At 55.2% G+C, this 27,557-nt stretch overlaps 2 protein-coding genes and 1 long non-coding RNA gene across 22 annotated transcripts in view; 1 reads left to right on the top strand and 2 right to left on the bottom strand.

Annotated features, from left to right (window-relative positions):
- Ranbp3 (RAN binding protein 3) overlaps positions 1-2,460 on the bottom strand; it is a 53,186-nt gene extending 50,726 nt beyond the window's left edge. For 5 of the 9 annotated variants that reach the window (XM_021245154.2, XM_087201335.1, XM_004865668.4 and 2 more), the window contains exon 1: positions 2,303-2,458. In XM_021245154.2, coding sequence (XP_021100813.1) covers positions 2,303-2,324 — 22 coding nt within the window. In that variant the 5' untranslated portion in view covers positions 2,325-2,458. Of the gene's footprint in view, positions 1-2,302 lie in introns of all 9 variants that reach the window. The other 4 variants (XM_087201332.1, XM_004865671.4, XM_087201334.1 and 1 more) reach the window with 4 other exon arrangements.
- Positions 2,461-2,524: 64 nt separating this feature from the next.
- On the top strand, positions 2,525-6,843 carry LOC101704320 (uncharacterized). The gene is made up of 2 exons (XR_206115.3): positions 2,525-2,723; positions 3,086-6,843. It is a non-coding gene; the product is annotated as an uncharacterized LOC101704320 (long non-coding RNA).
- Positions 6,844-12,073: 5,230 nt separating this feature from the next.
- The window catches only part of Rfx2 (regulatory factor X2), a 121,046-nt gene continuing 105,562 nt past the window's right edge, over positions 12,074-27,557 (bottom strand). For all 12 annotated transcript variants that reach the window (XM_021245288.2, XM_021245284.2, XM_087201328.1 and 9 more), the window contains 12 exons: positions 25,749-25,930; positions 24,058-24,177; positions 21,741-21,844; positions 20,520-20,638; positions 20,180-20,292; positions 19,805-19,962; positions 18,335-18,432; positions 17,190-17,339; positions 15,993-16,201; positions 14,562-14,715; positions 13,764-13,806; positions 12,074-13,416 (listed from right to left, as the gene is read on the bottom strand). In XM_021245288.2, the coding sequence (XP_021100947.1) occupies positions 13,310-13,416; positions 13,764-13,806; positions 14,562-14,715; positions 15,993-16,201; positions 17,190-17,339; positions 18,335-18,432; positions 19,805-19,962; positions 20,180-20,292; positions 20,520-20,638; positions 21,741-21,844; positions 24,058-24,177; positions 25,749-25,930 (1,557 nt within the window). In that variant the 3' untranslated portion in view covers positions 12,074-13,309. The remainder of the gene's footprint in view (positions 13,417-13,763; positions 13,807-14,561; positions 14,716-15,992; positions 16,202-17,189; positions 17,340-18,334; positions 18,433-19,804; positions 19,963-20,179; positions 20,293-20,519; positions 20,639-21,740; positions 21,845-24,057; positions 24,178-25,748; positions 25,931-27,557) is intronic.

Here is a 27,557-nt window from a genome sequence, read left to right on the forward strand (position 1 = left end):
ACCTACTCTGTGCCAGGCACCATTCTAGATGCAGGGGATCCATGAGGGATCAGGGCAGATAAACATTCCTACTCTTACGGAGCTTATACCCTGTCAGTCACATCTAGTATGCTGGGTGGCAATAGGGGCTGTGGAATAAAAGTAGAGTAAAGGGGACAGAAAATGTGGTGGCCAGAGAAGTCCTCAATAATAAAGTAATATATAAGTAAAAACCCAGAGGTGAAAGAGCCAGCCATGAAGTCAAATGTTTCAGACAGAGGAACTACCAGAGAGGAAGAGAGGCTAAAAAGTGGGAGTGCATGGCCCATTCCAGGCTCACTGAGAAAGCCTGGGCCAATACAGCAGAGACTCTGGAAGAGCGTGGTGGGGGAGAAGAGCAGGGAGTTATCAGGGGGCTACTGTAGCTTCCAGGTTAAGTTGTCAGATGGGTAAGGGTGGAGGGAAGGAAAGCCCTAGTGAAAGAAGTGGAGGTGGTGAGACCTGGTCCCTGACTCGATATATGTCTAAGATACAAACAACTGACAGGACTTGCTATGATGTGTGAAAGAGAGGAATCTGTGGCGACTTCAAGGTTTTGGGTGTGAGCAATTCAAAGAATGGACTTGCCATTTACTGCAATGGGCAGAAGGCTGTGAGGTGAAGGGCGGGGAGTAAGAGCAGCACTGTTTTTTGGTGACACACAAATGGGAACATCTAATATGATGCTGGATGCACAGCTCAGGAGTTCAGAAGCTATTAGGGCTTAAGATGTAGTAAATACATAGCAAGTGTCATACAGATTCCCACTTATCCAGTCCCTCTGTCCCCACCCTCCACAGGCTTCTTTACCTTATAAAAGAATGGCCCCTGGGCCGGGGATTTAGCTCAGTGGTTTTCCCACCTGCCGTGCAAGCAGAAGGATCCGAGTTTGATCCCCAGCACCAATAAATACATACATACATACATACATACATACAAGAATGGCCCCTGAGGCCAAACCACCTTGGCTCACATCCCTGCTCCAACCTGATTGTGTGACTTGCCCTGGGTAAGGCAGGATACCTTCACCTGGGTAAGTTAACTGCTCTAAGTCAGTTTTCTCCCCAAGAGAACAGGAGTTAACAGTACCTACCTCACGGAGCTTTTGTGAAGAGTATTATGGGAGATAACAGTATGCCCAGACTGGGGGGGGGGGTTTGAGAGTGGGTCTCGCTATGTATTCCAGGTTGGCCTTGAACTTACTATGTAGACCAAGCTGGCCTCAAACTCACCATGATCCTCCTGCCTTGACCTCTCCGGTGCTGAAATTACCGGCAGTATATCCAGAACTGAGCAGCATCCCAGAGGCTCCCTAAGGCCCAGAACTTAGTTGGACCATTCATGAGTAGGGCGCCACTCAGTACGGTACAGAAACCCTCCAACAACAGGGAGCATAGCTGGGGGGACCCAAGGCAGGACAGACAGGCAGACTGCCTACAGTTATGCACCCAGAAAAAGAGGCGGCTAAAAATAAGGCCTCGGAAGTCCTCAAGCTGCAGCCAGAGTGGCACAACTGTGGATGGCAGCAGCCATCAGTGCATCCCCTGGGGGATTCGCAAGCGGCACCTTGTCACAAACGCGCAGGTGAGATGTCAGCGGGGGATCCCATGCTCTCTCTCAGGAAGTGCAGCCAAAAACGGGTGCGGGGCGGGGGGAATGCAAGAAGCAGTCTGGGCTGTCGGCAGCTCGATCCTGCGGCCAGGCCTGAAGGAGGGGACCTGAGTACCTGGGGAAGGATGCTGGTGGGAAAGGGGTGCCAGGATTGGGCGGGGGTGGGGTGAGCGCGGCTCGGTTTCCTCCATGCTCCGCTCCGAGGCCTCACGCGCGGGGAGGAAGGGATCGCGCAAGGTGAAAGGAATGGGTAGCCAGACCAGGGAAGGGAGCACCGGGTCCCCGAGACTGAGGGAGGAGAGCGAATGAGGATCTCTCGGCCCCGACCAGGCCCCGAGGTCTATTTACATCCGAGGCCGAAGCGCCTCCCGCCCCCTTTCTCCCTGGCCGGGCCCTGAGAGGCGGGAGGGGCTCCGAGTCGCGGACCCGGCGTCCTACCCGCTCCACTGGCCCGCCGGTGGCGGAGGCCGGTGCTGCCGCTGGTGATGGGCCAGGCCAGCGAGCCCAGCCCGAGGGGGCTCAATGGGGGGCGCCTGCGGGCCACGCTGAGCCTCTAGGGCGCAGCGGACGGGACTCCCGCACTCCCGGGGTCTCATCCCAAGGGGCTCCGGCCTCTAGGCCTGCCACTGCCCGTCCTCGGCCGTCAGCTGTCCCCCGACGGCGCCTCCCCTACCTTCGTTCGCCAGGTCCGCCATTTTACTTCCTTAAGCCCTCCCACAAGGCCCCGCGCCGGCCCCCCGGTTGCTCGCTCGCTGCCAGGATTCTTGCGCGTGCGCATTGAACAAGCCGACGCTATGCGAGGCGGGTAGTTTGCGCCTGCGCACTGAGCCGCGCGCCGAGTTGAACTCCAGCTCGCGCTCCGAGCGCGCGCCTGCGCACTAACCGTCCCCGCCTCCTTTTCCCGCCGACGGAGAGGGCGTGGCCAGACCGGCGCGCGTGCGCGGGGAGGGGCGGCATCGCGCTTAGCCGGCTCAGCGGACTGGGTGAATGTCTTGTGGGACTTGACGCCTTCTTCTTTACCTGCTTGTTTTCTGGGGTTTCCCGCAGCGGGGAAGTGAGCGATCCAGGGCGCAGGAGCAGAGGCCTTCTTCCAGGTAAATCCCCCGCCTGCGGGGCTTTCCTCATGCGCAGAACGGTGGCCTGTTGTTACCCCAGGCCTCAGTTTCCCCACCTTAGAAGACAAACACGTTCCCGAGGTCACGCGAGGAGGTGGCGGGAGGGCGCAGGGTACTGGGGGAGAAGCAGAGGTCGGAGATTGGCTCAGGATCGGCGATCTTTAAAATGGGACCATCAACTTCGCAAGGCTGCCCCCACCTACAGCTTCTCCATCTGTAAAGTGGCCTTGAGGTTCCCCAAGTGCAAAAGGGACTGGTACCTTCTTTTCGCAACTGAAGTTGGCACTGTATTAAGACTGCAAATTGTTGTTGTTGTTTTGTTATTATTATTATTATTTCAGAACTGGGGCTCTAACCCTGAGCTTCATGCGTGCTAGGCAGGCACCCTGCCCCTAGCTACATCCCAAACTCCACCTGCAAAATGGGACCGGCGGCCTCACAAACTGAGAATCCGGTTTGTTCTCGGCTCACCTGCTGTCCATCTCGCAGAGAATCATGCAGGATGGGCCTCGCCCCCAGAATGTAGCCCCGCGGCACCCTTCTCAGCACCCTGGATGCCACCACCCCCGCGCGAGACTGGCCTTGGGGCTCTGGAAGACTGGGCAGCCTCGCTGTCCTCCCACCTTTGATTCTAACGAACCTCCAGGCTCTGCTCCACACAGCAGCAGGCTGAAGAAGCTTTTTACAGTGTAAACTAAAAACATGCTAGGGGCACATCTCTTCTCGAGGCTTCCAAAGGGCGTTTAGCTGGGCATGGACTGAATTCTACACCTCTCATTCAGGCTGATAAAGCCCCGAATTTGCCTGGCGTCTCCCACCTTGTTTCCCTTTTGCCCTGCTGTGGTTCCTCTACCCTCAGAGCACAGGATCATTCCAGCCACAGGTCTTTGCCCAGGGGATGCCTTGGTTTGGGACTTTTTCTTTTTTTCTTCTGGTATTGGGGGTGGAACCCAGGGCCTCCCACATCTAGGCAAGTGCTCTGCCACTGAGCTGCATCCCAGCCTCTTTTATTTTTAAAATTTGAGACAGGGTCTTTCTAAGTTACTCAGGCTGGGTTTGCACTCACGATTGTCTGCCTCAGCCTCCTGAGTGATGGCATTACAGACGTGCACCACCACACCTGGCACTAGCAGTTCTTTGAACATATTTATTAATTGAGAAAAATAATAGAAAAAGTTGGCCAATCTCAAATGCAGGATACGTGTTGACCTGGTTATCCTATGTCTGTGCGTTTGTCCTGTACCCATGTACCCTTCTGTGACCCTGTTTCTACCTCTCCCCTCTCTTACCAGTAGTGGGGTGTGGTTGGTGTCATACTAGCTGCTTCTGGGGAGGTGGGGAGAGAGCAGTGTCATTACATACAAGCGCATGGCTTGCTGTTCATTTTACTGATATTGCTCATCTCTTTCTCAGATCCAGAATAACTTAATAATAATTGAGCACTGCTTCGTATCATTTGCTGATTTTCGTGGTATAAGGACTTCCTCCATGGCCCAGTTCAAGCTGTACCTAGCTTGTATGTGATAGCACCACCAACAGAGTTGGGAAGAGATGTGTTGTGCTTAGCACACCTGATTTTTTTTTTTTTTTTTGGTACCAGGGATTGAACTCGGGTCCTTGCGCTTTCGCAGCAGGTGACGAAACCACTGAGCTAAATCCCCGGCCCCCGACACCTGATTTTTTTTCAGAGCACCTGGTGCTTTCTCACTGTGGCTACCAAAATCCCAGGCCCCAAACCAGACCTCAATCAGAATCTGTATTTTAACAAGGTACCCAGGAACTTCCTGTGCATATTAGATCTAGAGGCTCAAAAGAGTTCAAGAGCATTTTGCATAGAGGTTTTCTTTATTCTTGTACAGGAGTGGGGGGATTTAATACCATTAAAATTTTCCCAACCAGCCAGGTATGGTGGTGCACACCTGTAATTCCAGTGCTTGGGAGACTGAGGCAGGAGGATTGCTGTGAGCTGGAGACCAGCCTACGCTACATAGTGAGTTCGAGGCAAGCCTGAACTATGTAGCAAGACTCTATCTCAAAGCAAATCAGAGCTGGGGATTTAGCTCAGTGGCCCTGAGCCTGCCTTGCAAGCGCAAGGTCCTGGTAAGATTGGGGTGTCTACATTACATAGACACTAAAAATAGAAAACCACTGAGCTTCAAGGAAGAGGTCGTTGTAGGAATAAACATGAACACAAAACAGTGTTGCTAAAGCCCAGGTACCAGTGGAGTGCGTGGTCCACCCGGGTGCCCAGCCCCAGCCTGCCCTGTGGACAGGGAGATGAGCGAAGCATTAGAGCAGCATCACGGGCAGATTATCACTCACTGGGAACTTTCTCCTTGAGAGAGAGGAGTGAGGAGAACTGAAAGCAGGAGGACTCTAATCCCTGTGATTTGTTGTCATTCAGTGCCACGTCAACATGTCACCCAAAGTCATGTCGTGCACCACATCCATTCCACACCTGGGAAACTCCCAGCAGTTTGTCATCACTCCCTAAATAGAATCTGCCTGTGGCCTCTCAAGGGACAGGAGAGATGCATGACTCATCAGCCCCATGCGCCAGCTAAGTTTCCATGGTTCCCAGTCCCGCTGTCTGTGATGACTGATGGCTGCCAGGCCCTGCCTGCGGCCCCGCCTGTCTTTGGGTGGTGTCTTCTCACAGGTGAACTTGGTCAACACTGATTTATTCATTCAACAGACTGATATTTGTTGATTGTCTACAGGGCTGGTTCTAAGATGGATCCCAAGTTCTTTGGCCCAGTTCTTTTGGAACTGGGGTCTCTATTTCCTTCTCTCTAATGTGGGTGGCTTGTCAATCAGTACAGCACAGTGGAAATGTCACTATGTAATGTGCCATGCTGGGTCGTATGGACAGTGTGCAACTTGGCCTGCTGAAACTTACTTTTTGCAGTACTGAGGATTGAACCCAGGGCCTGTGCACTGAGTTTATCCTCAGCCCTTTATTATATTTTATTTTGAGACAAGGTCTTCCTAAGTTGCCTGGGCTGGGCTTGAACTCGTAGTCCTCCTGCCTCAGCCTCCTAGAGTGCTGGGGTGGCAGATGTGCACCTAGGACACTTGGCCTAGGACAGTTCTTAAGGCTCCTGGCCACCATACAAGAGGCCCTAGGGTCACTACACTAGAGGAAGTTTAAATCTGGAGAAAGAAGTGCCCAGCAGGCTCCAACTATTGCTGCCACATCCACCATGGATTGCATGAGAGCCTAGAACCTGGAGAGAGTTGCCTGACCCAGCCTTTCCTGTGTGCCACCCACAGGAACCAGGGAGAGAAAGTGAGAGTTACAGGCCACTTGGCTTTGGGGACATTTGTTACACGGCAGTGTGTACTCCGCCTGCTACACACCAGGCACTCTTCTACACAGTAGGATCCCAGGGTGGCAGGACTGATGGACCCTGTCTTGCAGCCTTGTGCCCTTCTGTGGGGAGACTGACAACAGACAAGCAAAATCATTTGGGAAGGGCGATGAAGAAAGCAAAACAATGTGACAGAGAGGGGGAACTTGTAGATCAGCTGGTGTGGAGGATTGATTAATGGTCAACTTGTAACGCCCAGCTGAACTGAATCAGCATGGTCTAGGCATGGAAGATCCACCTGAAGACTGTTACCAATAGCCATAAAAAGAGAACTGGAGGGGAAGAGCTTGGCTTGTTAATTTGTAGGGGAAGCTTGATGTGGATGATTTTCCTGATGCAAACTAGGCTGTTCTCATCAGAGGAGGAGCTCGGAGCCTTGCTGTCGCTGGGAATGGCTGCTGTTTTTGTTGGGGGAGCTCTGATCTTCACCGTGAGCATCACTTCCTGGCTCCAGTGTGGATCCCTCAGCCTGGTGGCACAGATCCTCTACCTCACCAGTGTGGATTTTCTGGCTTCCACCACTGGCCTTTGGGCCTTCCAGGTGCACATCCTCAGTATGGACAAGCGTGACACATCACCATGGTCTCTAGGCCACTGGCTGGACTTGAGTGGGAAACTGCTGGGATCTAAGCCCTCAGTTGAATCCTTTGGGCTTCTAGTGTGCGGTTAATTTCTTGTACTCCTTTGCATTTGACTCTTTGGGTAATTATCATAAAATAACCTTATAAGTTATGTGTCCTGTATTTAATGTATTCCCTTGCTGAATCTTTCTGACTAAAACAGCTGGTCAGGAAGTCTGATCTGCCAGGATGAAGATGACATTTTAGTAGGTCTGTGGGAGAAGCATTCTAGGTGGAGCAGCAAGTGCAAAGGTCCTGGGGTAGAGTGTGCTGGAAGCACAGAGAGAAGCTCAGCATGGCTGAGCAGAGGGAGGGAGGGGAAGGGCCTCCAGGCCACAGTGAAGAGCACGGCCTCTGTTCTCATCCCCAGTTGGAAGCAGGAAATGAAAGGGATTTGAATGATTTGCTCCAAGCTGCTGGTTACTTTGCATGGTACCCCCCAACCCAGGACAAGCCTCAGAGGACCATGGGATCTAGCATGCTCTGTGTCCAGCACACACTGAGGCTGAGGACCCAGAGAGCAGTCGGGTACAATCCCAGCGATAAAAAGGCATGGAGTAGCAGAGCACATTGGCACACACCTGACAGCCCAGCTACCGGGAAGCTAAGGCAGGAGGATTGCTGCAAGTTCGAGGCCAGCCTGGGCTGCATAGTGAGTTCCAGGCCAGCGAATCCTTGTCTCAAAAAAAGATTCTAATCTTGATGGGGGGCAGGGAGCACTGTTACACAGTGCCATGTTTGTCAAAGTTCATAAAACTAAATGTGTGTATTTTACTGTATATAAAAATTTCCTCACACCTGTGAGGATGGCTGTGACCAAAAAGACAAGCTGGTTGTGGTGGTGCATAGCTGTCATCCGAGGTACTCAAGAGGCTGAGGCAGGAGGATCGCAGGTTGAAGACCAGCCTAGGCAGCTTAAACCCTGTCTCAAGATGAAGAATGAAATGGGCCAGAGGCATAGCTCAGTGGTAGAGTGCTTGCCTAGCATGTTCACTTGGGTTCAGTTCCCAGCTCAGGGGAAAAAAACAACAACAAAGACAGTACATATTGGTTAGGATATGGAGAAAGAATTTTCCAGTCTGTTGGTGGGAATGTAAATTAGCATCATGGGGATTAGTATGAAGGTTCCTCAAAAACAAAAAAGTAGAAATACCGTATGATTCAGCCTTCCCACCACTGGGTTATGTGCAAAGGAAATTATGTGTCAAAGAAACATCGTCTCCCCCCCCAATCCATGTTCATGCAGCAATGTTTTCAAGTACTCAAGATATAAAATTAGGCTGGGTGTGGTGGTACACGCCTGTCACCCCCAGCGTGGGAGGCTGAGGCAGGAGGATCACAAGCCCATGCCCTGCCTGGGCAATGTAGTGACTTAGATTCAAAAAATAAAAAGGTCTGGGAACATGGCTCAGTGTGAAGGCCCTGGGTTTGATATCCAGTACCATTTAAAAACAATTTTCTTTGTGGTGATGGATTTGTTAATTAGCTTGATTTCATATCACAGTGTATACATGTTGTACACCTGAAGTGTGTAAAATTTTGTCACACCTTAAAGCCAAGGGGAAATTTTTAAAAAATTACACCCAGTGAAGCTAATTTTACAAATAATCAATGTGTGACTGGGTCTTGTGGAGCACCTCACACCCGAAGTCAACCCAGAACCCTGACCATGGCCCATGGTCAGAGGCTTCCTGGGCATGGAGAAGCCAGTGTGATACCCCAGTCAGCAGGACTCACACAAGTGCCTGTGTTGGTGCTGCACACTCAGCGTGGACAGATACCCTCTGCACTGCTGAGGATGGACGGTTATTGTGGGATGTGAAGTTGAACAGTTCTGCTGGAGTCGGGCCAGGAGCTTACTTTGTGTCTTGGCTCCAATCAACTGCCCAGAATCCTCAGCTTCCGATTTAGAGCTGGGTGGGAAGGAGTTAGGCGGGGAGGGGAAGGAGGAAGCCGAGTACCTGCCTGGGTGCTATAGTCTGGAGGTCATGGGAAAAGAGCCCTTCTTACATAGGAGGCTGAGAAGGATGATTGTAAGTTAGAGCCCAGCCAGAGCAGTTTAGTGACTTAGGGAGACTTTGTCTCAATAAACAAAATTTAAAGAGTCTGCAGATTTAGTTCTGTGCTAAAACCCTGGGTTCAATCCCCAGGACCAGAACCCCCCTCCAAAAAAGCCCAGAAAGACCCCTTGCTTTTCCTTTTACCACACGAGGATAGTGAGAAAGTGCCATCTTCGGAGTCAAAATAGGGGTCCCAGAGCAAGACATGGTGGTGTGCAGCTGTAGTCCCAGTTATTTGGGAGGCTGAGGCAGGAGGATCTCAGGCTTGAAGTCATCCTGAGTAACAGACCCTATCTCAAAAACAAAAATAGTGCGAACAATTCCTGGGTTTGTCTGATGTCCCCTTATAAATTCAGGTTACTCCTCTCTGGCAGGGATTACACACGTGAGGGGCGTCCCTCTGGGGACACCCTAGCCAGAGTCCCATGGTCAGTTTGCACCTTACTGATGAACTTAGCGGTCAACTGCACCTATGTTAACTAGGTGACTCTTGTCCCCTTGGCAATTATTAGGTGTCTGGTGGGGAGGTGCTTCAAGTATGTAGACAAGGGATATTTGAAGAGGGAAAGGAAGGACCTAGTTCGCTCACTGTGGTGCTTGCAGTCTTTCCTGTCACCAATGGAAATGCAGACAGATTCTGGGTTCTTACCAGAGGGAAAATCAAGAGGCTGTGTCACACAGTGACCACTGGGGGGCGGCAGAGGACTGGGATGACTTCAAGGCGCCCCCCTCCAGTGGGGGAACTGCAGTTCTCGCCTTCAATTTAACAGGACTCAGCGGCTTTGCCCGGGTCCTGCAGGCTGAAGTGGGGAGTCTTGGTGACAGCTCGCCCGCCGCTCTGAGGACAGCAGTTGGGCCAGATCCAGCAGTCGCCAGCTGCCAGGCACGCCCGCCTCTGGACAGTGCTGTCGATCCTGGGAAAACTCCTCTGGGATTGCAGCCCTGGCTGCAGAATTCTTGGGTCCCGAGGGGCAGCTGCTTGGAGACTGGCAGCCACCCCAAAACCACCCCAGAAGGGGGAACTGGCTGGAAGGTTTTCAAGGACACCCATAAGATCAAAAGGGAAAGGGAAAACATTGGGCCAGGGGTCTTAGAGACGGGATCACTGAGCAAAACCAGTAAGGTACCTGGGGAAGCACAGCCTGCTTTACAGCTCAGCTCGCGGGCTGGGCAGGCTGCACACACGCCTGTACTAACACTCTGGGAGGCCTAGGCAGGAGGATCTCAAGTTTGACCCCAGCCTGGGTAATTTAGCAACTTACTGAGACCTTATCTCAACATAGAAAATAAAAAGGCGGGCCAGGGATTTAGCCCAGTGGTTCCGCCACCTGCCTCGCAAGCGCAAGGTTCCGAGTTTGATCCCCGGTACCAAAAAAAAAAAAGGGCCGGGGACAGAGTTCAGTGTAGCTTTGGTCTATCCCAGGTACTTGGGGTTAAAAAAATAAAAACACAAAACAAACAAAAACATTACAGCAGAGTGAGGCATCTTTGGAGAACCCCCCCCCCGCCCCGCAAATTCAGTTGATGCCTCCAGCAAATACTTGTCAAGATGAACCTGTGCGGTCAGGCGCTGGTGTGAGATGTCACTTGGGATGCAGACACCCGTGTTCCCCTTCACTGGCCACATGGGACCCTGGACCATGTCTGGGGACACTGGTGATTGTCCTGACAGGGGATGCTGTGGGCACGGAGCGGGTGGAGGCCAGGGATGCTGCTCAGCACCCTGCAGTGCCCAGGGTGCCCCAGAGCACACGGGCCCCAGTGTGTCTGGTGTGCAGGGGACGAGCAGCCGCCCCCCCCCGGTTTCCATGGATACCCTGAGCTCTCCCTGCAGCCATGGGAGGCAAGCACTGGGCCGTCTTTTGTCCGGGTGGGGAACTGACTGGTGGAAGTGATTTCCTTGAGCGCAGCTGGGACTGGGCTCAGCTGGACACTCCTGGAAGGACCAAAGGGACCTGGTGACCCTACAAGAGACTTGAAGCCTGTGGACCCTGTGGGTCCCATGGTGGGTCCCTGGCGTGGCTCAGGGGCTTGGCTGGGAGGGGCTCAGAGTGGGCAGGGGCTGAGGCTGTGATCCAGCCATGGTGGGGGCCTGTGGCTTCCCATCTGTCACCCAGCACTCGGCGGGAGCTGGCAGTCAGGCTGCGGTGAAGCCCTGGGATTCCCCAGGACTGGCCACGTAATTCAGAGCCCCGTGGGATAAAGTGAAATTAATTTAATTAAGTTAATTTTGTTCAAAAAGTAAGAACTTCAAGATGACCCCAGCCTGGGCAACTTAGTGAGACCCTGGCTCAAAACCGGAAATTAAAAGGGCTGGAGATGCAGCTGAGCGCGAAGGCCCTGGGTTCCATCCCTAGTGCTGCAAGACAAAAGAGAACAAATCAAAATGAAAACCCCACAGAATTTCAAGATGGTGACAGCCAAGCAGCGGCTTCGTCTGGGGCATCCTCCTGCCATGGGCTCTTTCTGTCCCGAAAGGGACGGTACCACCTGGTCCCACCCAGACAGGCCCTGCAGAGGGGGCCGCTGTGGATATGGTCAGGCCGATCCTCCAGGATCCACAGCTGAACAGCACCACAGCTCTCCTGTGTAAGTCCAAGAGCCCCCGCGGGGCTCCACAGGCCCACAGCATCTGCTTATCATGGCACATCCAGGCGGTCAGCACCGCCTCCCAGCCAAGCATGGCTCTTGCAGCTCTTGGGGTCCAGGATGGCCTGGATGGGGGAGCTCAGGGCAGGCGCCAGAAGGTTGGAGGTCAGAGGCTTATTCCTGGCTAGACAAGGTGCAGGAGGGTGGGGCTGGAGTGTGAACAAGGACCCCCAAAATGGGGATGTGCGATGTGCTGATTGCTACAAGAAACAGGAATAGAGCTGGGCGTGGGTGGTGCATGCTCGCCATCTCAGCACTCTGGGAGGCTGAGGCAGGAAGGTCACAAGTTTGACTACAGCCTGGGAACCTCAGTGACTTATCAAGAAACCATCTCAAAATAAAAAATAAAAATGGGGTTGGTTATGTAGCTCCATGTGAAGGCCCTGGGTTCCATCTCCAGTACCAGAAAGAAAGAAGAAAACGGCATGGCAGCATATACCTGTCCTCTTAGCCCTTGGGAGGCTGAGGCACGAGGATCGCCATGAGTTCGAGGCCAGCCTGAACTACAGACCAAGACCCTGTCTCAAAAAAAAGAGAAAAGGAAAAGAGAGGGGGATGAGGTTGGGAGCTTGTGTTGCCTCTGTTACCCCTATTCTTCCTCATGGACCCCACAAAGGACACAGCAGAGCGCAGAGCAGAAACCCCATCTGTATTGGTTCCACACAGGAACAAACTGCCATTACAGCACATCAGTGAACTTGGACGACATTCTTCCTGTCTGAGTTCATCTAAGTCTTCTGTATAAGACCAGGCAAACATGGTGATTACTATGGGCCTCAGAACATCTCCACACCTTTCTCTCCGTGCCTCCTGCACCCCAGCACGGCCAGAGGGGTGCAGTTTTCAAAGCCATGGGAGCTGATATTAGTGCATTTTGTGTGAGGGAGAACAAAATACTGGAGACTGAGTATGTGTGAGACATACGTTCATAAAGAAACCTAAGAACAATTAGCGCACAAAACTATTGGCATCAACATTTCCCAAGGAGAGGAAGTATTGCATTTCCTTAGACAGCCTTTCTTTGTGATCTCTGCATGTGGTTCGGGGCAGTGCCCATTGAGTCTGGAGCTCAGGGTTGCACGGGTCCTTAGTTGTCATCTGTCCCCACAGTTTTGATTTGAAGAGGTTGAGATGGGACTCGCGGGCCTCAGAGCCATCTGAGGTCACAGGGCACGGGGAAGCAGCTGCCACCGTCCCAGCTGGATGTTGTTGACTGTGAGCCTGGGTCCTTGCTGTTGCAGATCAGACTTGCGGTTGTGAGTTTTTGAGGACACGAGTGGACTCAATGCTATGGCTTGCTCTTTCTCAGGCTGCAGATGTGCTGTTGGAGAGGAGCTCTGCAGGGCAAGGAGCCTGGAACCCTCCAGCTGGCAAAGGCCACAAGGCACACGCTGGGACGGGTTCTTCTGCCCAGAAGCACTGGGGCCTCTGATCTCAAGGGGACCCACGGGGCCAGGGCTCTGTGCCCCAAACAGTGCAGGACCAGGCAGGGCCGGGCTGTCGCACCCTGTCCACTCAGCCAGGTTAGGGTTTGTCATTGTGGTGAAGACAGAGGAGCAGCTTGTGGTGGGGACCAGCTCTCCGCATGGCTCTCCGCACGGCTCTTACGGAGACACAGAGCGAAGCTCACGTCCAGCAGAGGGGCGTCCCCAGAACAAGGGACACAGGGCCTTGCTGCAGCTTTGGCAGCGTTTATAACCATTTTTTTCCCATCAGTCCCAGTTGCGCGACCCCAGGGCAGAGTCGCAGTAAACATCAAGTCATCTAAGAGGCACAAGTGCGGTGGGGCTGGGAGGTCCAGGTTCCCAGAGTGGCTGGGTGACATCTTCTGGGACCTTGTGTCTGGAAGGCACCTGGGGGAGGTGCTAGATGCCACCCTGCAGGTGGTGGCCCGAGTCACTGCGCTCACGTTTCACCAGCGGCTCCCCCAGGCTGCAGCCATCTTCGCCACCCCGACCACTGCTGATGTTGTCTGTGGGGCAAGCGTGGGAGGAGGGACAGAGGAGCGCGTGATCAGAGAGGTGCAGTGGCACAGGGGACGCGTGGCCACCTGTGAAACTTCCCGGCCACACACAGCGCCCTAGCCTGGGCGTCACCAAGGGTAGCCTATGTCATGATCCTGGGAGGGCTGGGCCTCGGGGTCCCTGGGACACAAATGTGGCTGCAGGAGGCCTGGGGCCCCTGCCGCTTGTCACAGGGACTCCTGGCCACTCCCCAGCTACCACCCGCTGTCTGCATAGCAGCCCCCGGGGTCCCCAATTTCTACCTGCTTTGGTGACCTGGGGCCAGGGGACCTGGGGGAAGCCAGGACATACGCACCTTTGTCAAGCAGCGTCAGCGACAGGGAGGTGAGGTCATTGAACTGCAAGAGAAGCTCAGAGTCAGGGCCCACAGGGGCCAGAGCGACTGCAGTCCTGGGGAGGCACGGCTCAGTCATGACCACACCCACTTCCGGTTCTGTTTAGATTCAGCTTCTGCCAGGACAAGTGGCTATGACCCTTTCCTGGCACCCAGGAGCTGCTGGGGCTGGGTGGGAAGTGCTGGGCTTCCAGGTGGCAGCTGGGGCTATGGGGCCAGCCAGCTGCGGCCGGGCTCTGTGCTCGAGGCTCCCTCCAGGCCCCAGTGCCCAGCTGTGGGCAAGGTACAAACGTCCTCCCCCAGCTTCCCACAAGGTGTGGACTGGTCCCAAGTCTCAGGGTGTGTGACCTCCACATACTGAGAGCCAGGGGCAGTGGCACATGCCCAGGAGCCCAGCACCCAGAGGCTGAGGCAGGAGGATCACAAGTTTCAGCAACTTAACGAGACAGCAAGGGCATACTTGGCCAGGACTGGAGCGAGGCTGTGACACCCGCCACAGCGGGGACGGACCCTGAGGACGCCGTGCTCAGGGAGAGACGCCAGACACAGGGGACACAGCGTGGGCTCCACGGACAGCAAACGCCCAGGGCGGGCAACTCCAGGGACAGGAAGTGGCCTCGGGGGTGCTGGGCTGGCAGGACGAATGGGAAGTGACTTCCCACAGGGTGGGGCTTCTTCTTGGGGGTGCAATGTTCTGGAACTGGCTGGCAGTGCGGCAGGGCACCTGCGGACTGGCCAGGCTGGGGACCCGGGCCTCACCTCCCCCATGACGGCGATGGGCGTCTCCCCGGTGGCCTCGGCGACTCGGTGCTCCACCAGGTAGAACATGTACTCGTCATAGAGCAGGCGGATGAGGTGGAAGGAGCCAAAGCTGGCGGCACTGCGCAGGGTCAGGTCCCGGATCACCATGGAGCTGGGGGCAGGTGACAGGAACACTCAGGGTACAGAGCCCGGGCCTCAGGCAGGCTGTGGTGACCTGGGCTCAGCATCCCAGTCACCCGAGCAGTCTCAGACCTTCAGCCTGCAGGAAGCTCTGTCAGCAGGCGGCCACCAGAGGGTGTGAGGGGATACGCCGACACATGGGACAGGAGGGGCAGAAGAGGACAAAGGACACGCAATTTAGAGAGGTCTAGGGTGGAGTGGGTCTAATGGGTGCCTGCAGGAAAAGATGTTCCCTGCAGGGGAAGAGCGAGTGTTGCCAAGTCCCCGAGGCACCGAGGCCAGGAAGAAACATGAGGAGAGGGCCGAGGAGGAGGAGGAAGCTGGCAGCCAGCAGAGGGCTCAGCAAAGCCCTTTTTTTTGCTTTTGCTGGGCATGGTAGTGCACTCCTGTCATCCCAGCACTCAGGAGGCTGAGACAGGAGGATCACTACTACTAGTCCAAGGCCAGCCTGGGCCTCATTAGTGAGTTCAAGGGCTGAACTACAGAGCAAGACCCTGTCTCAAAAGAAATCTTTGTTTTTGGTGGTACTGGGGATGGAAGCCAGGGCCTGGCGCATGCTAGGCAAGCCCCCACCACTGAGCCACACAGCAGTCCAGCCAGCTGGTTTTGACGGGAGCCAGGTGGGAAATATTTTTGGCCTTTGGGACAACAGTCACATTTCCCTGTTAGAAGCTTCTCAGTTCTGCTGCTGGTTTGTGAATGGATGGGTGTGACAGAAGTCACAACCAGGTGGACAGTGATTTGGCCCAGCGGCCACAGCTCGACCATAATCATGCAGGGCTTGTAGGGTATAGAACAGCTTATTGTTTCCCTGAGGGTAATAACAGCCTTTCTTCCTTCCCCCCGCCCCCACTCCTTCCTTCCCAGCACTGGAGATTGAACCCACTGCCTTCACGATCAACTACAACCCCAACTTTTTAAATTACTTTTTTAATTTGAGTTTCACTAAGTCCCTGAGTTGCCCAGGCTGGACTTGAACTTGGAATCCTCCTGCCTCGGCCTCCTAGAGTGCTGGGATGACAGGCTTGTGCCACCGCACTCAGATCCTATCACTTTCTTGTCGCCTTAGTGAGGTTTGCTAGGGAACATACTTCCCCAGGAGGCCCCCATGATGACTTCCAGCAGGGGAAGCTTGGGGCTGAGCTGGAGGCCATGGTGGCCCTGTGCACCTTCCTGGGCAGATGGCCAAGAGACAGGACTGTGCAGGACCTGGGGACCCCTCCTCAGCTGGGGCACCGTGGGGCTCACCTGTAGAAGGACCACTTGAGCAGGAACTGCCTCGCAGCCTTGGGAAAGCTGGGGCTGCCTGCGTGCTGCTTGAGCACCTGGCTGACCACGCCATCCAGCCAGCGCGCCCACTGCTCGAGCGAGCTCTGCTGCTGTAGGGTCACCTTGAAGTCCTGCTCCAGCCGTTGTACCACGCCCTCCTCACACTGGCACACCCACGAGGCCTGTTCCTGCAGGAGAGGGGCACAGACAGGCGCTGGTGTGGCTTGGGTTGCACTCCCGCTTTTTAAAAAAATTAATTTTGGGTTCTGGGGATGGAACTCAGGGCCTCACACATGCTGGACAAGTGCCCGTCACTGAGCAGCATCCCAGCCCTTTGAATTTTTTATTTTGAGACAAGGTCTCAGTAAGTTGCCCAGACTGGCTTTGAACCTTTGGTCCTTCTGCCTCAGCCTCCTTAGTGGCTGGGGTTACAGGTGTGCATGAGCATATCCACCTGTTTTTATAGTTTTTTTGGTGCTGGGGAGGTGCCCAGGGCCTCATGATGAGAACACCCTGTAGCAATGAGCTGCACCCCAGCCTGGACTCTCCAGACCTTGGCCTTTGACAGCTGTAAACTGAGCATCGTTAGCACAGCCCCCAAAGAGGGAGCCTGACCTGACTCTAGGGACTCACACGAGGCCTTTCTGGATCAAAGTTCACGTTATAGCACGACTGTTTTGTTTTACAGTGATCCCTCTTCTCCCTGTATGTGTTTATTCGTTTCATTATTATTTGCCATGCTGAAGGCGGAACCCAGGCAGGGCCTTGCACGTGCTAGGCAAGTGCTCATTACTCTGCTACACTTCCAGCCCTTTTTATTTTGAAACAGGATATCACTTAAGTCACTAAATTGTCCAGGCTTGGCTCAAACTTTCGATCCTCCTGCCTCAGCCTCCCCATGCTGGGATGACCAGTGTGCACCACCCTCAGGTTGTATTCATTTTTTAAATGGCTAAACTCAGAGGCAAATGAGGTAAAAGAGCAGCCTCAGGGCTTGTGACCTGGCCATCTGCCATGTCCCTGCAGTGTCCTAAGCCGGGAGAGGCAGATATGGTGCTGGCATCCAGGAAGCTGAGCACCCAGGCACAAAAGGGGCCTGAGAGATGTCAAGGCGGCTACGGGCCTCTGCTTTGGGCCTGTTTTGTGCCAGCTTTCCAAGCAGGAGAGAGGCGTCACCTGCACGTTGGCGAAGTCCACCCGGTTGAGGTCGCTGAGCATCTGGCTGATCTGGGACGCATTCTGCAGCACTGCACGCGCTGCCTGGGCCAGGTGGTTGAGCGACGTGTAGCGCCTCAGAGTCTGCGCGAAGGCACTGACCACGCCCACCTGTGGGCCGGGAGGGGCGTGGGCAGCGGGGGGGGGGGCGACACAGTTCGAGGACTCAGGGACCCCGCTGGGAGGGGGACAGGGAAGACCCCCAGTAAGGGTCCGTGGTGATAATGGCTAGAAGACACTGGCTCCACCAGCGCATCCCGCGGCACCAGAGTCCCGACAGGGTAGCCTTGTCCTCCTGGGCTCCTACAGGCCCTTTGGCTGTTGAAAATACTGATTCCTGGGCATGTGCTGAGAATCTGAATTCTCGACACTAGCTAAGCGATTCTTGCACGCAGAGCTCTGTGGTCTAATAGATCAGTTCCCAAGTGTGCACGGGTAAAGCAGACGTTGGAGCCTGGCCCTCAGAGGCACCCGACACCTTGTTTTATTTTTTGTTTTGTTTTGTTTTTGTGCAGTGCTAAGGAATGCAAGGCCTCCTGCATGCTGACCAAGTCCCCACCACTGAGATACATCCCAGACTTTTTCCATTTTCATTTTGAGATAGTCTTGCTTAATTGCCCAGGCTGGGCTGGAACTCAAGACCTTCCTGCCTCAGCCTCCTGAATAGCTGGGATTACAGGTGTGCATCACAGCACCTGGCCATACAAAGCCATTTAAGATACATTGGAAAGAATGGCAGAGACTTGTTTTCACAGCCAGGCTACCTCTCTACATTTTTTTGTACCGGAGATCGAACTCAGGAGCTTGAGCTTTAAAGGCAGGCACTGTGCTGCTGAGCTACATCCTTGGCCCCAATTCTCTACATTTTAAATTCTGATTTGTGGCCAAGTAATAGGGCAAAGGCAAGGAGATTAAGTTCCCCTCCTGTGATGGCCGTGGGAACAATCTGTCCTGAATCAGCCCCAATGGATGACATCAGGTGACACCTTCTGTGCCTCCCTGAGGCCAGCTGTCACCCTGTGACACGGGCACCATGGTCCTCACACCCCCGTCCTCCCGGCCACTCCAGGCTCTGTCCCCAGAGTGCGGGCCATGCCGTCTGTCACCTTGGTCTGGATGACCTGCTGCGGGAAGTCACTCATGGCATTTGTCAGCCAGCCTTCCAGGCTCTTGGCGAAGTTCCGGATGGCCTGGGTCAGGGTACCTGGGGACAGGAGCCAAGAGGCCAGTGGTGAGGACGGCACAGGCACAGGGGAGGGAGGGGAGGGACACGGAGCAGCCCAAGTGGGACGGGGGAGGGCTCAGAACACGTGTCCCTGGGTTGCTGCCCTCTGTCGGCACAGCCAGTCTCAGCAGGGTGGCCCCACCCCCAGGGATACTGGCAGTCGATCCCCTGTGCCCGTCACCTGGGGAGCTCTGATAGACACGGCCCCCAGGGCACCCTGGTGCCCTCACACGTGCAGTTAAATATGTTCTCTCAGCTTTCAAGTCTATTTTGAGGTGAATTATAAGAAGCAGCATTGGGCTGGGGATTTAGCTCAGTGGTTCCACTGCCTGTCTCGAAAGTGCAAGGTCCCGAGTTCAATCCCCGGTACCAAAAAAACCAAAAAAAAAACCCCCAGAAAAATTAAAGGAAACAGGCTATAAACTCATACCTTCGTGTAGGACCCTGAGTGCTCATAGGTATGCTGACCAGTTTCCAGGCAGCTGAGACCAAAGAGACAATGGATCTGTGGTTTCTCATTTTTGGGAAAGAGTAGCAGATCAGGTTTGTTCGTTTGGTACTGAGGATTGAACCCAGGGCCTTTGCACTGAGCTGCATCTCCAGCTCTTTTTATTTTGAGACAGAATCTCACCAGGTTGCTAAGTTGTCCACGCTGAACAGGTTGAACTTGTGATCCTCCTGCCTCAGCCTCCCAGAGTGCTGGGTTGACCAGTATTTGCTACCGTGGCTGGCTGCAGCTAATTATTAAGAAAGACTGAGGTAGGCTGGGGATTTAGCTCAGTGGTTCTGCCGCCTGCCTTGAAAGTGCAAGGTCCTGAGTTCCATCCCCAGTATCAAAAAAAAAGAAAGACTGAGAGCTGCCAAATTAACTAAAGCTCTGAGCCTCAATGTCTACATAAGGCCTCCGTGGGGCTCCCTGTCCTCACTAGGAAGGCGGAAGCATGGCCTGCCCTGGGCACAGGCCTGGGCAGGCTCAGGGGCTTAGGCTGGCCAGGTGCCATGGTGCCCGAGAGAGCCTCCCAGGAGCCCTCGGTGTGGGTCTCTGCACCAGGAAAGGTGGGGACTCTGCAGGGGTTAAAGGTTGGCCCCGCTCCTACAGGAACCACAGGCATAGCTGTTCCTGTCACACGGGAAATGTCCCCCAGAGTTTGCAGGGACCCTGGGGACAGCAGGTGCTGGTGCGACCTTAGGACGAGAGCGGCAGCGGCCCCACGCGGCCCTCAGCAGTGGCTCCCCCGGCCTGTTGCGGGCTGAGCTCACAGGGCCACGCATGCTGCCTGTCGCCTTGGGTCAGCAATGAGGGGAAAGGGAAGCGGGTGACTCGGCATCCGGGGCGCAGGTGGTCACTCACTGGGGACCGGGCGCAGCACATCTGGGATGAGGATCTCCACGAGCGCCTGGTACAGGATGTGGTCGCAGTTTCGCATCCACTTGAGGATGGGCGTGCACTTGCACAGTGAGATGAGCTTGTCCTGGGGCAGCACGGCCTGTCCCTCGGGCTCCTCGTCACTGCAGGGCACAGGCGCCATGAGGCGGGGACGGCCGGGCCCATCTGCCCCCCGGTGCCCAGGTCCCGGGCCATCCCTCCCTGCTGTGGCCAGGTCCCTTCTTCCCCAGCCGTGGGGAGCTGACGCAGGTGTGCGGGGGTCCCCGGGCTTAGGTGTGGGAGCCTGGGAGGCAGATGGGCTGTGGCTACTCTGCACGTCTGGGGGATGATGGCTGTCACCTGGCAGGGAGGGAGGTGGGGCCGTCACTGCAGGTGGCTTTGGAGTTCCAAAAGGACAGCCACAGCTTCTCGATGTAGTGGAACTGGAGGTTCGTGACGACATCCAAGGTGGCCTAGAGGGAAAGAGACAGGGTCCACAGATGCTACGTGGGTTCCAGCGTTTCTGTCGCTCATGTGTCCTGGGCAAGGAGCCAGAACACGGGCTGTGGCAGGGGGTGACAGGAGAGACAGGAGGCCCAGCAGACCGAGCCGCTGCCGTCCAGAGAGAGGACACCTGTGGTAGACATGGGGCTCCTGTCACCTGTGTGCCACCCAGGCCACCCGGGGCTGGAGTGGTCACCTCGCAGTGCTGTCGGTACACCAGCTGCAGGGCCTTGACATCGCGCAGTGTGACGCTCTCCTGTAGCAGCGTGCTGCCCAGCTCAGGCACCGGGAACTCTGGGAACACGTGGGATACGTCTGGGGAGGACACGGGCTATCAGACACAGGACCTTAGGAGCCTTGGCCATGCGCAGCCATGGCGGGGGGGGCTCCTAGCTCTGCATGTACTTGGGTGACTTTTGTGTAATTTTCAGTTTTTCTCAGCATCAAAACAAGGACAATTTTGTCACCTCCCAGGGCTATGACATAAGTTGAGCACTGGTCCGAGGACACAGTGAGGGCTCAGAAGCTCAGCTCACATCACTGCCACATGGGGTGGCAAAGCCACAGCACCCTGGGCACCATCTCAGTCTGCCTCAAACACTCAACTCCTAGAACCCAAGAGTTCTGTCCAGATTAAAAAACCACAGGAGATGGGTGAGGTGGCGCAGGCCTGAAATCCCAGCACCTTGGGAGGCTGAGGCAGGAGGATCACAAGCTCCAACCCAGCCTGGGCGACTTAAGGAGATCCTATCTCAAAATAGAAAATAAAGAAATGGGCTGGAGATGTGGCTCAGTGTGAAGGCCCTAGGTTCTATCTCCAGTATGGCCCAAACAAAACAAAACAGCCCACAATGCAACTGTGAAGCTGCCAAGTGTCCCCCGGTATAATGGCCTTTCCTGGGCGGTCCTGGTGGCAGGCTCCAAAGTTAGACCCCATCCCTGCAGGGTCCCCAGGAACGAGTGTGAGGCTGCTGCCACCTGGAGGACCCTAAGCGCTCCAGGTGAGGAAGAGACCCCGGGACAGAGCCACATCCTGCTGTACCCCAAGCACAAGGGTTTTAAAAGAACGTTTTTCTGATGGTCTAAGTACTCATTTTTGTTTTTGTTGAACCCAGGCTCTCTGCACTGAGCTCCATCCCCAACCTTTTTTTTGAGACAGGGTTTTGCTAAGTCATCCAGGCTGGCCTCCAGCTTGTGATCCTCCCACCTCAGCCTCCCAGAGGGCTGGATGACAGGTGTGCGCCCCCATGCTCGGCCATGCACTTATTTTTCTGATGGTGACTTTATGCATCACATTTTGGGGTGCATGCTGATTGTTCTAACTCTCAGGGACTGCAGAAAGAAGATTCATCCAGAGCTTTCTGCACACTGGAAGGTGTCACCCGAGGGCATCATCCCGGCAGGCGGCTGGCCTTACCTATGTACTGCTGGTGGTGCTGGCTCTGTGTGGCCATGGCCTGCTCTGGCGTGCTGTGCAGGCTGCTGTCCCCGAGGCCGTCCGTCTTCTGGGCTGGCCGGTATCTGGGCAGGGGACACATGTGCTACCATGAGGTCCATTTTTTAGCGTGGTGAAGCCACATAAGATCAACTATACCATTGTGATCATTCTTAAGCGCCCACCTCAGCAGCACTAAACGCATTCCCAGGGCCGTGTGGCAGTCTCCACTGCCCACCTCCAGAACTTTCTCATTTCCCCAAACTCAGCCTCTGTCCCCATGAAATGATGACTGCTGTCCCCTACCCAACCCCGGCACCACCATCCTCCTTCCTGTCTCTGTGGATCTGACAGGGACCTCCTGGGAGTGGGTGTGCCCTTCCATGTCTGCCTTAGTGCACTGAGCAGCCTGGCCTCAAGCCCAGCTGCACTATAGCAGGGTCAGGATTTCCTTCCTTTTCACGGCTGAGCAATAGTCTAGCATGTGGACGGACCCCGCTGTGTGATCTGTGGGTGCCTACCCAGGCTGTGTACCTGAGTATGTGCTTCCTTAATGTCTCCCCTAGAAGGCCAGGAAGTTCTCTGCACAGAATCACGGACATCTCCCTGCTGTGTGTCCAAAGCAGATTCTGACTTGGTTTTGCCCCAAACAGGAGGGCAGGGGTGGCCTGTCCAGGCCACAGAAAGAGGCCACCCAGACTGTGAGGCAGGAAGGGCAGGGGTGGCCTGTCCCCATGTGCAGGGGGAGGGAGAGGTGCTGGGGTGGGGGGGCCAGGCTGTGGCTTTCCAGATAATGGTGGCACAAGCCTGTCCTCATGACAGGTGTGCCCTGCTCCTGAAATGACAGCACGACGTCACAGGTGTTTGCTGGGGGCCAAAACTGAGTGATAAGTGACACATCTGTGTGGACAGGGCTGGAGATTTAGCTCAGTGATTCCGCCACCTGCCTTACAAGCTCGAGGTCCCGAGTTTGATCCCTGATACCAAAAAAAAAAATCTGTGTGGACAACAGGAGCAGGAGAGCAGCGGGCTCCTCCTCTCCTCCTGGGCCCTGGACGTGCCCCCTGCTGTCCTCTGCAGCCCGAGGGCTGCATCTGAGCCCCCAGAGGAGAATGTGCCATGGTCCCCGCCCTCAGGGTGCTCACGCTGGGTGAGGGGCAGGCTGTGCTCCCTGGCCCGTGGGAGCGCACCGGAAGGCTGTCGGAAGGAGACATCTGGGGGACCCTTAACCAGGCACCTGGGGCCAGTGCTGCCAGGTATGTTTGTAAATAAAGTTGCATTGGCACACAGCCACATCCACTTGTGCAGCTGTCACCTGCGGCTGCTTTTGTGACACAACCCCAGAGAGAAATCACCCACAGAGACCTTCAGGTCTGCAGAGCTGAGGGCTTTGATCTCTGGCTCCTTACAAAAGGCGTCTGCCAGAGAATGTTCCTGAAAGGAACCAGCCTTTTGTGGCCACTGGATGAAGATGTCAGGAAGGGACTGCGACTTCAGCACAGAGCTCCTTTCTCCTGACGTGCTGCTGGCTTATTTGTGGGGCTCCCTCTCCCGCCTCCCTCCTAAATTTAAAAAATGAAAGCAGTGTGTTTCCAACTCCATGGCCATCTGGAAAAGGAGACAATAAAAGCTCGGAGGCTGCCAGGGGCTGGGGGAGCACAGGGCATGGCCAGGGCAGCCGTGACACTGTGCTGTGTGACACTGGTGGAGCTTCATCCTGCTGCATCCATCCAGACCCACAGAACGAAAGCAGCCAGAGCAAGCCCTGGCATGGACTGTGGGCTCTGGAGAACAGCAATGTATCACTGTGGCACACTGGTTGTCACAAATATGAGTGTGTGGACAGGGTACATGGGAGATTTGGCCTTTCCACTAACTTTTGCTGTGAATTTAAAATTGGTATAAAATATAAGAAAATTCTAATTTTTTTTCAGTGCTGAGGATAGAACCCAATCCTCACATATGCTAGCCAAGCACTCACCACTGAGATACACCCGCAGCACTGAAATTTTAATGTGATGATGGTGGTGATTATCATCATTTTGGTGTTTGTGAAATCAGGTCTCACCATGGAGTTCAGGCTGGTCTTGAACTCACAGTGATCCTCCTGCCTCAGCCTCCCTGGTGCTGGGATGCCTTTTCTTTTTTAAATGACTGATCTGAGAACTCTACCAGTGGCTGAGGCTGTGGGCAGGCTGGCATGTCCCAGATGCGCGGGGGGCTCATGTGTGAGTTTGTCTGCAGGTCAGGAATCCCTGAAGACCCGTCAGCCCACCTCAGGCTTGGGGAAGTCACCCACCTGGGCTTCTGGTGCAGGGGCTGCTGCCGCATGGCCATGTACTGAGTGTCCTCCTGGAGCCGGTTCAGCGGGGAGTCTGGTTTCAGACGGATGCCATAGTAGTGGTACTTCGAGTTGCCCCTGCAGACACAGGCAGGACAGAGTAATAAGCCAGGAGCCCTCTCACCTGCTCTCAGCCCTTCTTTTTGGCCAATGTGGTTTGGTCTCTCCTGAATGATGTGAAAAATGTTCATGGGGAAATTCTGCCCATAATAGCCCCTCATAGAGAGGCCCCTCATTTGTTTATTTATTTTGCAGCGCTGGGGATGGAACCCAAGGCCTTTGCACTGAGTTGCCTCCCCAGCCCTTTTTATTTTGAGACAGGGTCTCACTAAGTGTAAGTTGCCCAGGATGGGGTTGAACTTGGGCTCCTCCTGCCTCAGCCTCCCAGAGTGCTGGGATGACAGGAGTGCACCATCGCCCCTGGCTGGAGTCCCCTTTTGTTTTACTGTAACGAGGCTCTGACAACCCTGTGGTGGGCAAAGCAGGTGGACCATGCTGGGATTATTATTAAGAACTCTTCCGCACCCTTTGGAATATAACACGTTCTGCCAAATGGCAGAATGTGGGAAACACTACCTTAGTTTATTGCAGTTAGAAGGGGGACGGGAGGGTTGTAATTTAATTAAGGAAATGGCCCAAGGGGCTCCACAGGAGGGAGTAGCTAGCTGACAGACCGCCCAGGTCACACAAGCCATTTCTCCAGGGCTGGTAATAAGGACAAGCAGGAGGCACCTGGGCCTCTCTTTCTAGAAAAGAAATGCCACCAGGGATTTAGCTCAGTGGTTTCACCGCCTGCCCTGCAAACACATGGTCCTGAGTTCGATCCCCAGTACCAAAAAAAAAAAAGAAAAAAGAAAAGGAATGCCTGTTCTCAGGGAGAACGAAGAAAAGCACAGGGAAATAGGAAGGGAAACAGAGAAATAAGCCTGATGCCCGAAGCTGTTGCTGGGACTCCCCAAAGGTACAGGCCTCAAAGGCAACAGGGCTGTGATCCCAAGACCCAGGTTCCCTGGCCGTTCTCCCCATGGCCTGCCCTCCTTTTTCTGTGGTGGGTATTGCAGTTTGAACCTCAGACCCTTTGCATTGAGCCACATTCCCAGCCCTTCTTACATCTTTTATTTTGAGACAGGGTTTTGCTAAGTCACTAAGCTGCTCAGGCTGGGCTCGAACTAGTGATCCTCTCGCCTCAGCCTCCCAGAGCATGGGCTGATAGGTGTGCACCACCGCACCCAGGCCTGCCCTCCTCTACCCTCTAGTTCTGTAAGGACGTCCTCTGGAAAGGACCAGCAGGTCGCAGAGACCAAAGGACTCTGGTCCCTTGGTCCCAAGGCCACGGTGTCTACGGGCAGCCACGGTGCCCACTTCTGCCAGTGCACAGATGGCCTTGACACCTTTCTGTCATGGCCACAGGGCCTTGGAGTCAGGGCCACTGCAGGGAGGAACCTGAAGGTGCTCTGGGCCCCTGGCCCCAACTTAGCCATGGGGCTCCTTTCAATTAGGAGGTGCAAGGGCGGAATGGCGGGGGTGCGTGGGGCACACAGTGTTTCCCAGACGAGTGGTAACAGAGCTGAGGCGTGCGGAGGGGGTAACTCCTACTCAGGCATGCCTGAGGAGGAGGGGGAGGGCGAGGGCGGGGCAGCGCTACCCACCTGGTGCCCAGGCGCCGTGTGCGCAGCCCCATGAACACAGAGCGGATGAGCTTCCCGAAGGAGGCAGCGTTCACAGGGTCCAGCTTGTGATCCTGGCAGTGGCGCAGGTAGTGGTTGTAGAGGGAGCTTCTGGGGAGGCTCACGCCCTCGGCTGTCTCGTAGTTGTCCAGCAGCCACTGGAGCTGGGCGGGGAAGAGCACGGGAGGTCAGAGCCCAGGGAGAACGGAGGATGGAGGACAGAGGACTGCCCCGGAAGCCACGTGGGCCCCACACGGCCTGTGTGCTCTGACCGGCTCACTGACAGCATCTCTCCATGCATGCATTTGTACTTTCCATGCCAGGCCTGGCTCTCAGATCCCTCCATGTATTTGATAAAAACCTGCGTGGGATGGAGACTCCTGGGCTCTGTCCTGGTGACCGATGTAGAAGTGTGCACCCTGACAGGTCTCCTGAGCCCACAGGACGGAGCCAGGCTGTGACGCCAACCATGAAAGCAGAGCCCTGCGCTGTGTGACACAGCGCCAGGGACAGAGGTGGCCAGTGTCCCCACACCCTGCTGCTCAAGTGCAGCGGGGACTGAGTTAAGGACCTGACCGCAAAGTGACCAGGCCAAGAGCCATCCTTGGGAACTAGCAGTCCCCACAAGGACGTCAGCGCCCTCGGGCAGAGCACCCTGGAAGCTGTGGCTCGTTTCTGTGCCTCCACCCAGAAAAGTCCCACTGATGTGGAACAGACAGATCAGCCCTGGTGTCCCGCCCATGACATGCCCTTGTCCCCACGGTCAACATCCTGCAGGACCCAAAGTGGGCGTCTCTCCTGGGAGCTCTCCACCCACTAGGGAATCTACACAGCTGTGTGCCCTCTAAGCAGGTGTTAAGCACTTGAGAAAATGCATCCTGGGGAAGGAGCTGCAAGCCCTAGGACGGCAGGGGGCTGGAGGAAGCACTGCAGTTTTAAATCAGAGCAGGAAGGCTCACTGAGAATGTACAATGAGCAAGGAGGCAAAGAAGCCATGGACAGCAGCACTCTAGGCAGAGGACACAGCCTGTGCAAAGGCCCTGGGGCACCTCAGAACCCGGAGAGATGCAGAAGTCATGAAGAAGCTGTGTGCAGAGGCCTGGAAGCCATGAAGAGGCCTGCAGCAGAGGGAGCAAAGGGCAGAGAGGAAGGCAGGGAGGCTGGGAGGGGATAGGCAGCCTCGGAGGGACCTGTGCGGTGCAGGGAGATCCTGGGAACCGTGGAAGGCTGAGCACAGAGAAGAGCCATGACCTGCCTCAGGTGCCAGGATGATCACTGGTGGGGCATGAGAAGGGACGGGAAGCTGGGCAGGGCTGGCTGGGAGGTAGCCAAGATAACCCTATTGGTAGCTGGCATGTGGTCCCAGTGAAGGAGGCGGGAAGCAGTGTGACCCTGGGCCTTCCCTGAAGATGGGCGCTGGAGGAGGCTGTGCCCTTGAAGGGCAGCATTGCCCCCGACCAAGGCAGGACAATGGAGGGGCACAGGCTGGGATGCACTTGGACCTCCCGGATCCCAGAGGCGCAGTCTGTGGCTGTGCCCCCACCAGGACTTCCAGAAGGGCACTGGCCTCTCGCCCTGCCTTTCACCTCTCCTCTCCCTCTCTGGCTCTCACGGTGGCCTAGACCAGGTCCAGGGTGATTTACACCAGCGGGTGGTGGACTTCGCTGACAGATCTTATCACCTTTCCCTTGCTAAGTCACCATGCCCCAAAGCTCATGATGGAAGAAAACAGCTCGACGACAGATCCCCAGGGAGAAGGGGGCCAGGGGAGATTTCGTCTGCTAGGAAAGT

This window comes from Heterocephalus glaber, unplaced genomic scaffold (genome assembly GCF_053883595.1).
Source record: "Heterocephalus glaber isolate CG9 unplaced genomic scaffold, H.glaber_assembly_v1.0 deba00001760, whole genome shotgun sequence".
In the NCBI taxonomy this organism is placed as follows: Eukaryota; Metazoa; Chordata; class Mammalia; order Rodentia; family Bathyergidae; genus Heterocephalus; species Heterocephalus glaber.